A 14,500-nucleotide genomic window follows, 5' to 3' on the forward strand; every position below is an offset into this window, starting at 1 on the left:
AGAAAGACTGACAGCCACATAATGCTTTTATATCATTACACTGTCAGACAGACTTGAAAGAATCATAAACAAACAAAAATAAATGATAGATTTATAACTGTAAACTTGCCAATACCTTCACGATAGAAATCATTGTGTGGTATTCGAACGTCCACCAGACCTTGTAGGATCTAGACAGGAGAGAAGTAGTAAACGTTAGTTAGAACTGACTTTAGACTTTATTGCGAGACACAATACATCTCCCCAAAACCTCCCACACCAATATCAGTAAAACCATACTGTGTATTAAACAGGAACAAAAAACAAAACAAAAACAGCGACCAGCTGTTCGAAGGATCGAAATCAAGGACAGAGAAAGACGACAAACCAACGAAACTTGCAAAAAGCAAAACTAGCAATTAGAATTTCTTTTACAAAGTTCATTTTTGCTATCCACACAATGGATAGAGAAAGGAACCTCCAGCCAACCTTTTATCCTGTCACATCGACCACCTGCAGGTCATGACCTAGGAAGCCACGCCCCTAGAAACTCGGGGAAGTGATGCTAATGGCAGTTACACAAAACGGTGGCCAAAACATTAGAAGAAGAAAAAAAAAACAAATCAATGATGAGTCACTCAAAACCTGATCACGACAGACAAACTTTCTTGTCAAAAATTATGCGGTCAACTTTGCAGCAGACTAAGGTGTTAAGGTCATTTCTGCAGCACAACAACATTTGAAATAGGGAAATTTAGCCTTGAAATTGGTTGCCTTATGTTCTCATGACTTTCAGCCAGTTGAACTCTATTGGCTGGTTAATAGTTAATGTATCCCAATATACCCTAAAATGTTTTTAAAAGGTTGTGCTTAAACTACATGACTTGGTGATTTATTCCAGACTAGACAAAGAGCCCGTTTCGACAACGTAAGATGAAATGGGCACAAGTGGAATAGTATAATATATAATAAGTATAAGCACCACAAACCTGATATAGGTGTATTGAATGAATGCGTAATTAGGCCTTGAGCTGTAGTCAAAATCGCCTTTCAGGCCTCTAGAGCTTTAATCGAAGTCGCCTTTCTCTTTTTCTTTGAATTTTCGCGGCTGTAAATCCGCCGCCTCCCGCGATGTTGGGGTTGGATGTCGGTCGAAGTCACCTTTCTCTTTGAATTTTCGCGGCCGTAAATCCGCCGCCTGCCGCGATGTTGGGGTTGGATGTTGGTCGAAGTCACCTTTCTCTTTGAATTTTCTAGGCCGTAAATCCGCCGCCTGCCGCGATGTCGGTCTCGTAAGGTTTTTCGGGCAGCTGCGCAGAAGGCGACTGCGCATTCGGCTTCGGACGGACGTGAGTGAGTGAGTGAGTGAGTGAGTGAGTGAGGAGACTGGCGAATTATGTATTAAGATTCTGTCCTTTTGTGTGAAGAAATGTTTCTGGCTTCTGTCTACACTTGTCTGCATTAAACAGCATTTTACAAGTTTTGTCCAATTTTGGTCATTGTCCGGGACTTGAATTGTCTTTACTGGCTCTGAGGCTAGGGATCTGAACTGGCACTCGGAAGGTTGCCGGTTCGAATCCCGTAAATGCCAATAGGGACTCTGCTCTGTTGGGCCCTTAAGCAAGGCCCTTAACCTGCAACTGCTGAGTGCTTTGAGTAGTGAGAAAGGTCAAGAGCAGGTCAATTAAAATGAATTCACAAGAAGTTAATTAACGGCACAAACATGGCACTCATTAAAAAAAGGGTTAGAATGAAAACCTGCAGCCATGGTGATCCTCCAGGACCGGACTTCGCGACCCCTGCTGTAAAGCACTTTGAGCTACATCATTTGTATGAAAATCCATCCATCCATCCATTATCCAACCCGCTATATCCTAACTATAGGGTCACGGGGATCTGCTGGAGCCAATCCCAGGCAACACAGGGTGCAAGGCAGAAAACAAACCCCGGGCAGGGTGCCAGCCCACTGCAGCATTTGTATGAAAATGTGCCTTATAAATAAATGCTGTTGTTGTTGTGGAGTATTCCTTTAAAAGTAGAAAAGTGTTGACTTGTTTTTGAAAGACACTGTAGCAGTATTATACAGAAATCAATGATCTGTGTCCAACAAAACAATGACCTAATCCTCCCTCGAGGCACATTTCCCACATATCAGTTTCCATAAAAGCAAAATTATTTCAAGTATCTGTTAGTCTTCATAAGAAAAAAACAAATCTAAAGTTTTGATTCACAATAAAAAATACTTACCTGTTGAGGTATTTTAAAACGAATATAAGAACATAACTTCATCATTTCATCCATCTCTTCAGGAGTACTGGGAATAAGTGGGATTTTTCTAGTGCTCTGAGAAGTTTCCGAACCTTGCAGCAGTTTGATAAGTTGACTATCATTTGGACAGTTCAGACCTGAATGCAAAAATGCAAATTGTTATATAGTGTACTAAATGCATTATGGCTCTGCCAAAAGACAAAACTTACACAGTATCTTACTGAAGTGGTGCAGTAAGAATTATGTTTCTAGACTTCTCTAGCGCCTTCAACACCATCCAACCTCTGCTCCTCAGCGACAAGCTGGCAGAGATCGGAGTAGATTCTTACCTGGTGGCATGGATCGTGGACTATCTTACAGACAGACCTCAGTATGTGCGTCTCAGGAACTGCAGGTCTGACATTGTGGTCAGCAGCACAGGAGCGCTGCAGGGGACTGTACTTTCTCCGGTCCTGTTCAGCCAACATACATCGGACTTCCAATACAACTCGGAGTCCTGCCACGTGCAAAAGTTCACTGACGACACTGCTATCGTGGGCTGCATCAGGAGTGGGCAGGAGGAGGAGTATAGGAACCTAATCAAGGACTTTGTTAAATGGTGCGAATCAAACCACCTACAACTGAACACCAGCAAAACCAAGGAGCTGGTGGTGGATTTTAGGAGGACCAGGCCCCTCATGGACCCCGTGATCATCAGAGGTGACTGTGTGCAGAGGGTGCAGACCTATAAATACCTGGGAGTGCAGCTGGATGATAAACGACTGGACTGCCAATACTGATGCTCTGTGCAAGAGAGGACAGAGCCGGTTATACTTCCTTAGTAGGCTGGCGTCCTTCAACATCTGCAATAAGATGCTGCAGATGTTCTATCAGACGGTTGTGGCGAGCGCCCTCTTCTATGCGGTGGTGTGCTGGTGAGGCAGCATAAAGAAGAGGGACACCTCATGCCTGGACAAACTGGTGAGGAAGGCAGGCTCTATTGTAGGCACGGAGCTGGACAGTTTAGCATCTGTGGCAGAGCGACGGGCGCTCAGCAGACTCCTGTCAATCATGGAGCATCCACTGCATCCACTGAACAGGATCATCTCCAGACAGAGGAGCAGCTTCAGCAACAGACTGCTGTCACCATCCTGCTCCACTAACAGACTGAGGAGATCGTTACTCCACCACACTATGCGACTCTTCAATTCCACCCGGGGGGGTAAACGTTAACATTATACAAAGTTATTGTCTGTATACCTGCATTGTTATCACTCTTTAATTTAATATTTTCTTTATTAGCATGCTGCTGCTGGAGTATGTGAATTTCCCCTTGGGATTAATAAAGTATCTACAGTGCATATGGAAAGTATTCCCAGCGCATCACTTTTTCCACATTTTGTTACGTTACAGTCTTATTCCAAAATGGATTAAATTCATTTTTTCCTCAGAATTCTACACACAACACCCCATAATGACAACGTGAAAAAAGTTTACTTGAGATTTTTGCAAATTTATTAAAAATAAAAAAATTGAGAAAGCACATGTACATAAGTATTCACAGCCTTTGCCATGAAGCTCGAAATTGAGCTCAGGTGCATCCTGTTTCCCCTGATCATCCTTGAGATGTTTCTGCAGCTTAATTGGAGTCCACCTGTGGTAAATTCAGTTGGTTGGTCATGATTTGGAAAGACACACACCTGTGCCATAGCGCTCTTGACCTCAGACTGGGGCGACGGTTCATCTTTCAGCAGGACAACGACCCTAAGCACACAGTCAAGATATCAAAGGAGTGGCTTCAGGACAACTCTGTGAATGTCCTTGAGTGGCCCAGCCAGAGCCCAGACTTGAATCCGATTGAACATCTCTGGAGAGATCTTAAAATGGCTGTGCACCAACGCTTCCCATCCAACCTGATGGAGCTTGAGAGGTGCTGCAAAGAGGAATGGGCGAAACTGGCCAAGGATAGGTGTGCCAAGCTTGTGGCATCATATTCAAAAAGACTTGAGGCTGGAATTGCTGCCAAAGGTGCATCGACAAAGTATTGAGCAAAGGCTGTGAATACTTATGGACATGGGATTTATCAGTTTGTTTATTTTTAATAAATTTGCAAAAACCTCAAGTAAACTTTTTTCACGTTGTCATTATGGGGTGTTGTGTGTAGAATTCTGAGGAAAAAAATGAATTTAATCCATTTTGGAATAAGGCTGTGACATAACAAAATGTGGAAAAAGTGATGCGCTGTGAATACTTTCTGGATGCACTCTATCTATCTATCTCAAAAAGTATACCAATGCAGGACCACATGCTAAAGAATTGACAGTAGACAGACATTGCGGCCTAGTACTTTAGAAAATAGATGTTAGAAATACATTCATGATCTCAAACTCCTTATTCATTGCGACTCGTTAGACTCACTGCAATGTCTTAAAATAGCCATTGATCTGCTCAGCCATGTATCGTTAAGTGTGACGTATATATAAAAAACCCACAGTCCAAGTTTTTAAAAGTTTTAGTGAAATTCAAAGCAAACAGTTCACGCAAAAAATATAGGAAATATTGATAATGCACACATCTCATCTATGATGTCTTGTTTAAGTTTCAAGTATCATAGTTATATTTCTTTAAGTTTCCATATGTTATCATATACACTGTGACTTACAGTCAGAAAACCATACGCCTCTTTACCCCTTAACATAATCTATCAAAGAGTTTATGTTTTGTGTGTAACTGTCTACCTAACAAACTGAGATCATTGTATTGCCACATCAGAATCATAGCCGAGTATTAAGAATATTCCATTAACAAGTTAGCTTACAGGGGATAAACTAGAAATTTTCATTATCTAGTAGCGATGCTAAACCATACATTCTATTCAAATTAAGTAAGGTAAAGTAAATGAGTATTACGGAGATTAAAAGGAGTCAAAACAGCAGTACACAGTCATTTCACAAATTAGTAAAGCCTCTAATCCACGGGTGTCGAACTCCGGTCCTGGAGGGCCGCAGGTTTTCATGCTAACCATATTCTTCATTAGTGACCGATTTTTGCTGCTGATTAATTTCTTTTGCCTTAGTTTTAATTAACTTGACTCAGGCCCCTTAGTTGTTTTCTTTTTTTCTTAATTAGCAACCACACAATAATGAGACACAAAACGAGCCGCCACATGAGCAGCTCACCCGTGCCCATCACACAATGTCTGAAAATAAAGAAAGGCGAAGGTCTCGGTAAGGTTGATCTCTCAGGTCACCAAACCATTTTGACGGTGTTCTTAGAAAAAACAGAAAAACCAACAGTTTTAGAAATGTCTGCTGTGGAAGAATGAGAGCAGCAACGAGCCATGGAATTAAATAACGGGTTTAATGAACAGCAAGAATCGGCTTCTCATTAATAGATTGGTTGGAGTGAAATTGGTTGGAGTTTGAAATCCCAGTTTAGCTGGTCAACTGTTGGCTCGTTTCACAGCTCATTTCTGTTTGGCTGTCATTTAATAAAGAAAGGAATCATTTCAGAGAACTGAATCTTTAAAAACACAGCTATTAAAATGAAGGGAAAAGAAGTTAATTAGTAGCGAAAACTTGTCACTGATTAGGAAAAGGGTTAGAATGGAAACCTGCAGCCACTGCGGCTCTCCAGGCCTGGAGTTCGACACCCCTGCTCTAAACAATTATATTCCATTGTAGGCAACTAATAAAGCTGAAAAGAATTGGAAAGGCAGAAGAATAAAAAGAGATACAGTACATCACGCATCGCCCAGCCCCCTACAGAGTAAAAAGTTAGTCTCATCAATATGCTTTCTCAGAACATCTGCAGTGAACTTACCTGCAGGACAAATGAGTGTCACGCTGCAAAGGTCCGAGGGGTACAGTGCAGCATACACTCCAGCTACATTTCCACCCATTGAGGTGCCGACAAGGTGGAAGGGTTTCCTGTTCAGCCGGATGCACTCAACAAACTGTAAATGAAGCAGGCAGAGTGTTTACCACTAGATGTGTACCCACCATTTAATCAACTGCCTCTGAAAGGGAAATCTTCTGCAGTGTCTTCTCTCAATCCCTCAATCCCTTCTTTTAGTTCTTTTTTTTTTTAAATTTTATTAATTTTATTGTAATCATTCCATAAAAATAGATCAGTTTTTACAAAAAATAGGATTGAAAACAAATCGACCCTCACCCCTGAGAAAGAGAGCATGGCCAATGGGGTAAACCTTAAAGCCTGTAAGCATACCTAAATTGATTAGTTTAGTAGGGCAACAGAGATGAATGGAGAAGAGAAAGAAATGTGGATAGAATTGCTTCCTCGGTGCTTTAAGAGCTTATTCTAAAACTAGTCATTTAGCCCGTTACAATAACGGGCACTAGAACAGCAGTGCATAAACATTAGAAGGAACAGTCTGTATTAAATGGCAAGGGACTTTGACCTCATTGTTTTTGTTGGTCGTATTTTTCTTTCTTTCAGCCTTTCTTTTGTTGATGTTTACTTGCTGAGCTGACCGTTCCTCGTGGGCTGCCGCCGTGTAATGTGTGTCTTTAATTTCTGTGACAGTATTACTGTCTTGTACGGCTCTATTCAATAAGGGCGCGCACATTAAGACGAGCTTCAAAAGGGCGACCTCAATTGAGCGCGGCGAATAAAGGCGTTCGTAGATAATTTAGTTCAAATGGCTCTAGAATATGTGAAGCGCAACCAAGGTGCAGATCTTTATTTATGCGCGCCTTTATTCGCTGCGCCCAATTGAGGCTCGCCTTTTTGTGTGCGCCCTTATTGAAGGATACCGTCTTGTACGTCCGCTGGCTTGTACGTCCGTAATATACCTTTAATTTTCTCTGGCGGTAATACAGGCGTGCGCGTCAGTAATATGCCTTTAATCTCCTCTGACAGTAATACTGGCTTGTATGTGGCTGTAATATGCGTCACTGTATTGTGTACCTTTAATTTCCTCTCGCAGTAATACTGGTTTGTATTTCCGTAAAACGCCTCTAACTTTCTCTGACAGTAATATCGCGCATCGCACTGTGCCCCGCGCATGCGCACTTCACCAGAAGACACCCACACACGGACACCTGGACGCACATAGGGATTTTATATATATAGATATTATTGATTAGATCCTGCCAGGTTTTGAAAAAGTTCTGTACAGATCCTCTAACTGAGAATTTGATTTTTTTCCAATTTCAAATAATATAAAACATCGGTTTCCCATTGACTTAAGAGAGGAGAATTAGGATTCTTCCAGTTTAGCAAAAGAAGTCTGCGTGCCAAAAGTGTAGTGAATGCAATCACAGTTTGTTTGTCCTTCTCCACTTTAAACCCATCTGGAAGAACACCGAACACAGCTGTTAATGGGTTAGGAGGGATTGAGACACCAAGGCTGTCTGAAAGGCACTTAAAAATTGTGGTCCAAAAAGATGTTAATTTGGTGCAGGCCCAGAACATGTGACCCAGTGAGGCTGGGACTTGATTGCAGCGTTCGCAGGATGGATCTTGCCCTGGAAACATTTTGGACCGTTTTAAGCGAGACAGATGTGCTCGATACATAATTTTGAATTGAATAATTGTATGCTTTGCGCATAAGGAGGTCGAGTGAATTCTCTGTATTGCTAATTTCCACTCCCTTTCTGATACGAGGGTTGTCTGGGTTCCGCGCGGAATTTTATCGTTTGTCGAGTGTCAGCCTGTCGAAACCTGTTCTGCTGTGTAGAGGGATTATTCAAGTGCTTGCATGTTTTTGTTCAGATGTTTTGCTCCCTCTCTTCCTTCAGAATGAACACGAGAAGCAAACGAACTGAGAGTGCGCAGCCGGCGCTAGCGGCGAAGCTCCCGACTCCGTGCGTGCGTGACTTTCGAGTGATGATTTTTTACGACTTTTCTGATGGTTTAATCTGCTCGGTGGAAAGCACCATGTTTGCCATCTTTTTCAACATCGATGGCATTGTCGCGTCAATTCCGCTGATGGAGGGGACAACTGTCACCTCTGAGTGGTACACCACTCAGTGCCTGCCTGAAGTTTTTTCTGCGATGGCTAGAGGCCGGTCCAAGAACTTGCAAAGGCACTTTTTGCATCATGACAATGCGCCAGCCCACACAGCTAATGCGACGAAGCATTTCATTGAAGACAGTGGTGTCAACGTTTTGAACCCGCCACCCTACTCGCCTGATCTTGCACCATGTGACTTTTGGCTCTTCCCGAAGGTGACAGAACCCCTGCGAGGCCACAACTTCAAAACTTGAGAGGAACTGATTGCAGCTGTCAAAGAACAGCTGGACAACCTCCCAAAGACAGCCTTTCGCAAGTGTTTTGCAGCGTGGGTCAGAAGAGCTCAAAAGTGCATTGATGTTGGCGGTGAATACTTGGAAAAAGATTAAAAAGGATCGAAGTACATGAGAAAAATAGAAAAAAAAATCCTTGGCTACTTATTTCGAGTGATTCTGCCCGGAACCCAGACAACCCTCGTATATTGATTAAGAGATCTTTTTCCCATTGTCCTCTTGGATCTTTGAAAGGGAGGGACTGTAAAATAAACACCATCTCTGCAACATATAAAATTAAGTCCTCGAAATTGAGCAATATTTTTTCCGGCATGGAGGAGGGTGCAAGATGAGGGAAATCAGGCAGGTTCTGTTTAACAAAGTTCCTAATTTGAAGATAGTGAAAGAAATGTGTAGCTGGAAAATTACACTTGGAATGTAATCGTTCATATGATGCAAAGATGTTGTCTTTATAAAGATCTCTAAGAAATTTAACTCCAAATCTTTTCCAGATATTAAAAACTGCATATGTTTGCGAGGGTTGAAAGAGGTGGTTCTCTTGCAGAGGTGCCACAGATAAAAGATTCTCCATCTTAAAATGCTTTCTACGATGGTTCCATGTTCTGAGTGAGTGAAGCACAATTGGGTTATTCTGTTCCGTGTTTTTCATGTCTACAGTTTAACTAACCTGTATATGGTGCATTGGGCTATGATTGTCTAGTGATGGATATGTTTGAGGAGAAAACCGTCATGGAGAACTGTTCTCCAGTAGTTCTTGAATGTGATGGGGGCCCACCAATCCATACCTTCTCAAGCAACTGATACATTAGTTGCTAACAATTATTCACTTAAGATGGACAAAGGTGGGGAAAAGAAGGTTCCTTCCCGGACTCAAAGACTCATAAAAGAATTTTGGAAAACAATAAAACACTCATGATGGTGGTGAGCCAACTGTCTACTCATGCTGCTTGCAAAAAAAAAAAAAAACACAGAAAGGTGACTGGCTGCTCTAAGCAATTTCAAAGAAATGATTTCTCAGAAGACAAGCAAAGCCTAACAAACTAATATACTACGCCTTTTAAAATCTGCTTATCCCAGCTGCTAAAAAAATGAATACTTCTGCTGTTTGATGAAATTGCCTTCTACTATTTTTCCTTTTTCCCCCTTGCATACTATGATTTTTTTTTTATTTTAATATACAGTTGTGCCTTGGTTTGCAAGCATAATTTGTTCCGGAAACGTGCCTGAAATCCAAAGCACTTGTATATCAAAGCGAATTTCCCCATAAGAAATAATGGACACTCAGATGATTTGTTCCACAACCCAGAAATATTCATATAAAAATGATTAACACAAAATATAAAGAAAAAATGCATAAAACAAATTAACCTGCACTTTACCTTTGAAAAGCATCGTGGCTGGTGTGAGGGAGATGAGAGAGAGGAGAGGAGGAGAAGGAGGATTATTGCGTAGGACAACTGTCACTCTAACTAACGGAATCACTGCTATCTGTTGGCTCACTGGCATCTTTTTCTTTTTTTACAACTTAAACAAGGAGCCTATCCAATGACAGTTCCTTTTGCCTCCTTTTGAGGATTTCGCGTAAATGTGACATTGCATTGTCGTTAAACAGATTTATCGCTCGCACACCAACTGAAACTGAGCATGGGAGACGATTACGCACAATCACACAGTGAGAGGGAGAGAGAACCACCATCGGCTCAGTTGTGATCACGTGACGTTCAGCAGACAAAGCGTATACGTACTACTCGTATTACAAGACCTCGTTCGTTTATCAAGTTAAAATATATTAAAAATTTTTGCTCGTTTTGCAAAACACTTACAGACCAAGTTACTTGCAAACCAAGGTTTTACTGTACTATAATGCATTTAGTTGGGCTGTCCTGGGGGAACGGTCTATAAAGTCTGTGTGGACATATGCTATTTAGTGTTGTCGCCTGGAAAAAAAACAATAAATTCCAGCATTTCTGTAATACACAAAAACATTTTAAAGCCCCTTCCTTTTAAAGATCCCAGAGTACAGTGGGAAAAGGATCTCTCACTCAACATTTAAGAAAAGGAATGGAAGGCAGCAATGCACAGAATTCCCTTGAGCTCCATATGCGCAAAGCATACAATCCACTAAACAGTAAGAGGAGCAGCTTCAGCGACAGACTGTTGTCACCGTCCTGCTCCACTGACAGACTGAGGAGATCGTTCCTCCCCCACACTATGCGACTCTTCAATTCCATCGGGGGTTAAACGTTAATATTATACAAAGTTATTGTCTGTTATACCTGCATTGTTATCACTCTTTAATTTAATATTGTTTTTTGTATCAGTATGCTGCTGGAGTATGTGAATTTCCCCTTGGGATTAATAAAGTATCTATCTATCTATCTTTATCTATCTATCTATCGTGAAAGAAAAATTAACTGCTTGCAAGCTACTAAGGGTTAATAGCTGACAAAGCTGTTTTTCTATAACAGCAGATTATTCATACAGGCGTCTGTCATAAAACAGGGTCCAGCAAGCTGACCAAAGACAATTCCCAGTTTCTTAGGAACGCGTCTCTTTGACACAAGAGAGCTGACCTTTCCTTCTTTAGGGTCTATCTGACAAGTGGAAAAAAAAATAAGAATAGATGGCCCATTAGCGTACTTAAATAAACTGTTTAGGTAAACGATATTATGTTAATCTTTAAAGAAATAAGGGGAAGGAAGAAAAAGGTATACAAACCAATGGACAAAAATGTAATTTTGCTCTTCTGCCTTGCAACGTAGAATCCATGTACTCATCTGTGACTGAATAAAAATCTAATTGATTGAACTTGTCCTGTCTTCCTCGGAAGGAGTTTTTTACTTCCACACTATCTGTCTATCTATCATTCAATTTTAAATCTTTTATTAAGCACATCTCTCTTGTTTAAAATGTTTCCAGGGTGAGATCCAACCTGCGAACATTGCAATCGAGCTCCAGCCTCACTAGGCCACATGTTTTAGTCCACATGCACCAAATTAACATCATTCTGGACAAAAATCTTTAAATGCCTTTCAGACAGCCTTGGAGTCACAATCCCTCCTAATCCACTAACAGTTGTGTTTGGTGGGCTCCCAGAGGGGCTTAAAGAGGAGAAGGACACACAAACTGTAATGGCCTTTACCTCATTATTGGCACATAGACTTGTCTCGCTCAGCTGGAAGAATCCTAACTCTCCTAATCTAAGTCAATGTTGTAACTGATGTTATATATTATTTGAAATTGGAATAAGTCTAATTCGCAGTTAGAAGATCTGTGCAAAGCTTTTTTAAAACCTGGGAGGATCTAATCAATAACATTTTAGAATAAGAATAAAAATTGAGGAAGCGGATTCTCTTCCCTTTTTTTATTCTATTCTATGTATTTATTTTTTTTCCCCCTACTATTAAAGTTTTACTCTGTTGGCCTAGTTTCGAACCTAGTTTTGTAAAATTTGACTGGCTTGTATGGAATGTTATTTGATTTTAAGACATTCAATATAATGTTAAAAAAAATTAATAAATTCCATTTTGTGGGTCTCCAGAACTAACCTGTTTTGATGTGGGTGACCAGACTATAGAGCCAGCAAACCAAGCCAAGGGTCTTAGTAGCCATGAATTATTTCCTTCTTAAACAAATTTAGTATAACCCACAACATGTTATGTACAAAATGGCATGGTGTCTTGATGTGCTTAAGTTACTCAGTATGTGTATGTTAAGCAGATTTTTGTACATGACCTGGAGTATTTTTTCTATAGAGCTGAGCCATATCTTGCTCTTTTTCCCCCGCATAAAGAACTAGCTGCTTATATAGCAAAGAAGAGCATAAAATTCAGCAAGTTAATAAAAAGTTAATCTCTGTTTCACATGCTACTGTTGTTTCTTTGATAATGCATAATATATTTTCAGCATACCTAAAACATTCATACCTGAAGTAAATAAATAAATAAATAAATAAATATATATATATATATATATATATATATATATATACATACAGTAATCCCTCGCTATATCGTGCTTCGCCTTTCGCGGCTTCATTCCATCGCGGATTTTATATGTAAGCATATTTAAATATATATCGCGGATTTCTTGCTGGTTCACGGATTTCTGTGGACAATGGGTCTTTTAATTTCTGGTACATGCTTCCTCAGTTGGTTTGCCCAGTTGATTTCATACAAGGGACGCTATTGGCAGATGGCTGAGAAGCTACCCAACTTACTTTCTCTCTCTCTTGCGCTGACTTTCTCTGATCCTGACGTAGGGGGATTGAGCAGGGGGGCTGTTCGCACACCTAGACGATACGGACGCTCGTCTAAAAATGCTGAAAGATTATCTTCACGTTGCTATCTTTTGTGTAGCTGCTTCCTGAAAGGACATGCTGCACGGTGCTTCGCATACTTAACCCCTTAACCGCCCTCTGCCGGATATATCCGGCATCGTAGCTTTATTGCTGACGCCTTACTGCCGGAATTATCCGGCACATTTGCCTGTGGTTATGTGAATGCCTGGCGCGTAGTATAACTGAAAGTTTGGCGTGGGTATTATTACTACGTTGTATTTCGACAACTCTGCGGTTGTATTGGCCGCTCACGTGATGTGATTCGAAAGTGAAAGCTATGAATATGGCGAAACGTAAACTGACTTCAAGTGAGGTTTTGCAGGCGATTTTGGACAATAATTCTGATCATGATTGTAGCAGTTCTGAAGAAGATTTTAGCGACAATGATGATCAGCAACGTGCGCTGCATGATACTGTGAATGACGACGCATCGGATGATGGCGATGAGTGGGTGTATCCCCAGCATATCAACTGGACTGCTGCCCGTTATCTGAGCCAGATATGAAAGATCCAAACCGTGACCGCTTGTTCAAGCTACGTCCTTTGATTGACCATTTATTTGAAACATTTCAGCAGGTATTTCAGCAGGTAAATACTGCTTGAATAAATGTAAAGTAAAAAAACGAAAATTGTTCAGATTTCTCCTGGCATGGGGAATATTTAGGGAGTTGGCGGTTAAAAGCTCGAAGGGCACGTATTGATTTTTGATTGAAAAACAAACTCTGTCTCTCTCTCTCTCCCTGCTCCTGACGGAGGGGGTGTGAGCTGCCGCCTTCAACAGCTTTGTGCCGCGGTGCTTCGCATACTTAAAAGCAAACAGCCCTATTGATTTGTTTGCTTTCCTCTCTTTCTGACAGACTCTGCTCCTGACGCGCACTCCTTTGAAGAGGAAAATATGTTTGCATTCTTTTAATTGTGAGACGGAACTGTCATCTCTGTCTTGTCATGGAGCACAGTTTAAACTTTTGAAAAAGAGACAAATGTTTGTTTGCAGTGTTTGAATAACGTTCCTGTCTCTCTACAACCTCCTGTGTTTCTGCGCAAATCTGTGACCCAAGCATGACAATGTAAAAATAATCATATAAACATATGGTTTCTACTTCGCGGATTTTCTTATTTCGCGGGTGGCTCTGGAACGCAACCCCCGCGATGGAGGAGGGATTACTGTATATATATTGGCCATCGGTTATCGATACTGGTAAAGATGGACAAAAACATATCAGTTATCTGTATTGTCCAGAATTTCCTTATCGGTGCATCACTAACAAGGCCGATACAAAAACACAGAACCATAATGGATGGAATGTCCTGTACAAATGTTACACACTTCTTTCACTACAGAATATTCACATATATTAGTTGCAGCTCTGCACAAAGTGCTAGTATCAGACTTGTACATACCTGATGTATTCTCTTCACCTGGCCTTCTGCAGTGTAATCTTCACCAGCAGAGCGAGAAGTGCCCCCATGGCCAGGCATGTCAACACAGACCAAGTGCAAGTGCTTGGGAAGAAACTAAATCAAAAACAATCATTCATCAGAGAGGGTTGGAGTTTCAACTTTCAAGCAGAAAACTTGAACAAGACGGAGTTAAAATATGTCATTATTTTTAACACTTAAGTGATTTCAGATCAGTAAGAAGTATAGTATTACATCTTCTTAAAA

At 40.9% G+C, this 14,500-nt stretch overlaps 1 protein-coding gene across 4 annotated transcripts in view; it reads right to left on the reverse strand.

The window, feature by feature from the left end:
* The window catches only part of abhd6a (abhydrolase domain containing 6, acylglycerol lipase a), a 50,585-nt gene that overhangs the window by 16,014 nt on the left and 20,071 nt on the right, over positions 1 to 14,500 (reverse strand). For all 4 annotated transcript variants that reach the window (XM_028824294.2, XM_051921030.1, XM_028824293.2 and 1 more), the window contains 4 exons: positions 14,237 to 14,350; positions 6,049 to 6,181; positions 2,227 to 2,384; positions 116 to 170 (listed from right to left, as the gene is read on the reverse strand). In XM_028824294.2, coding sequence (XP_028680127.1) covers positions 116 to 170; positions 2,227 to 2,384; positions 6,049 to 6,181; positions 14,237 to 14,350 — 460 coding nt within the window. The remainder of the gene's footprint in view (positions 1 to 115; positions 171 to 2,226; positions 2,385 to 6,048; positions 6,182 to 14,236; positions 14,351 to 14,500) is intronic.

Source organism: Erpetoichthys calabaricus, chromosome 18 (genome assembly GCF_900747795.2).
Source record: "Erpetoichthys calabaricus chromosome 18, fErpCal1.3, whole genome shotgun sequence".
Classification (NCBI taxonomy): Eukaryota; Metazoa; Chordata; class Cladistia; order Polypteriformes; family Polypteridae; genus Erpetoichthys; species Erpetoichthys calabaricus.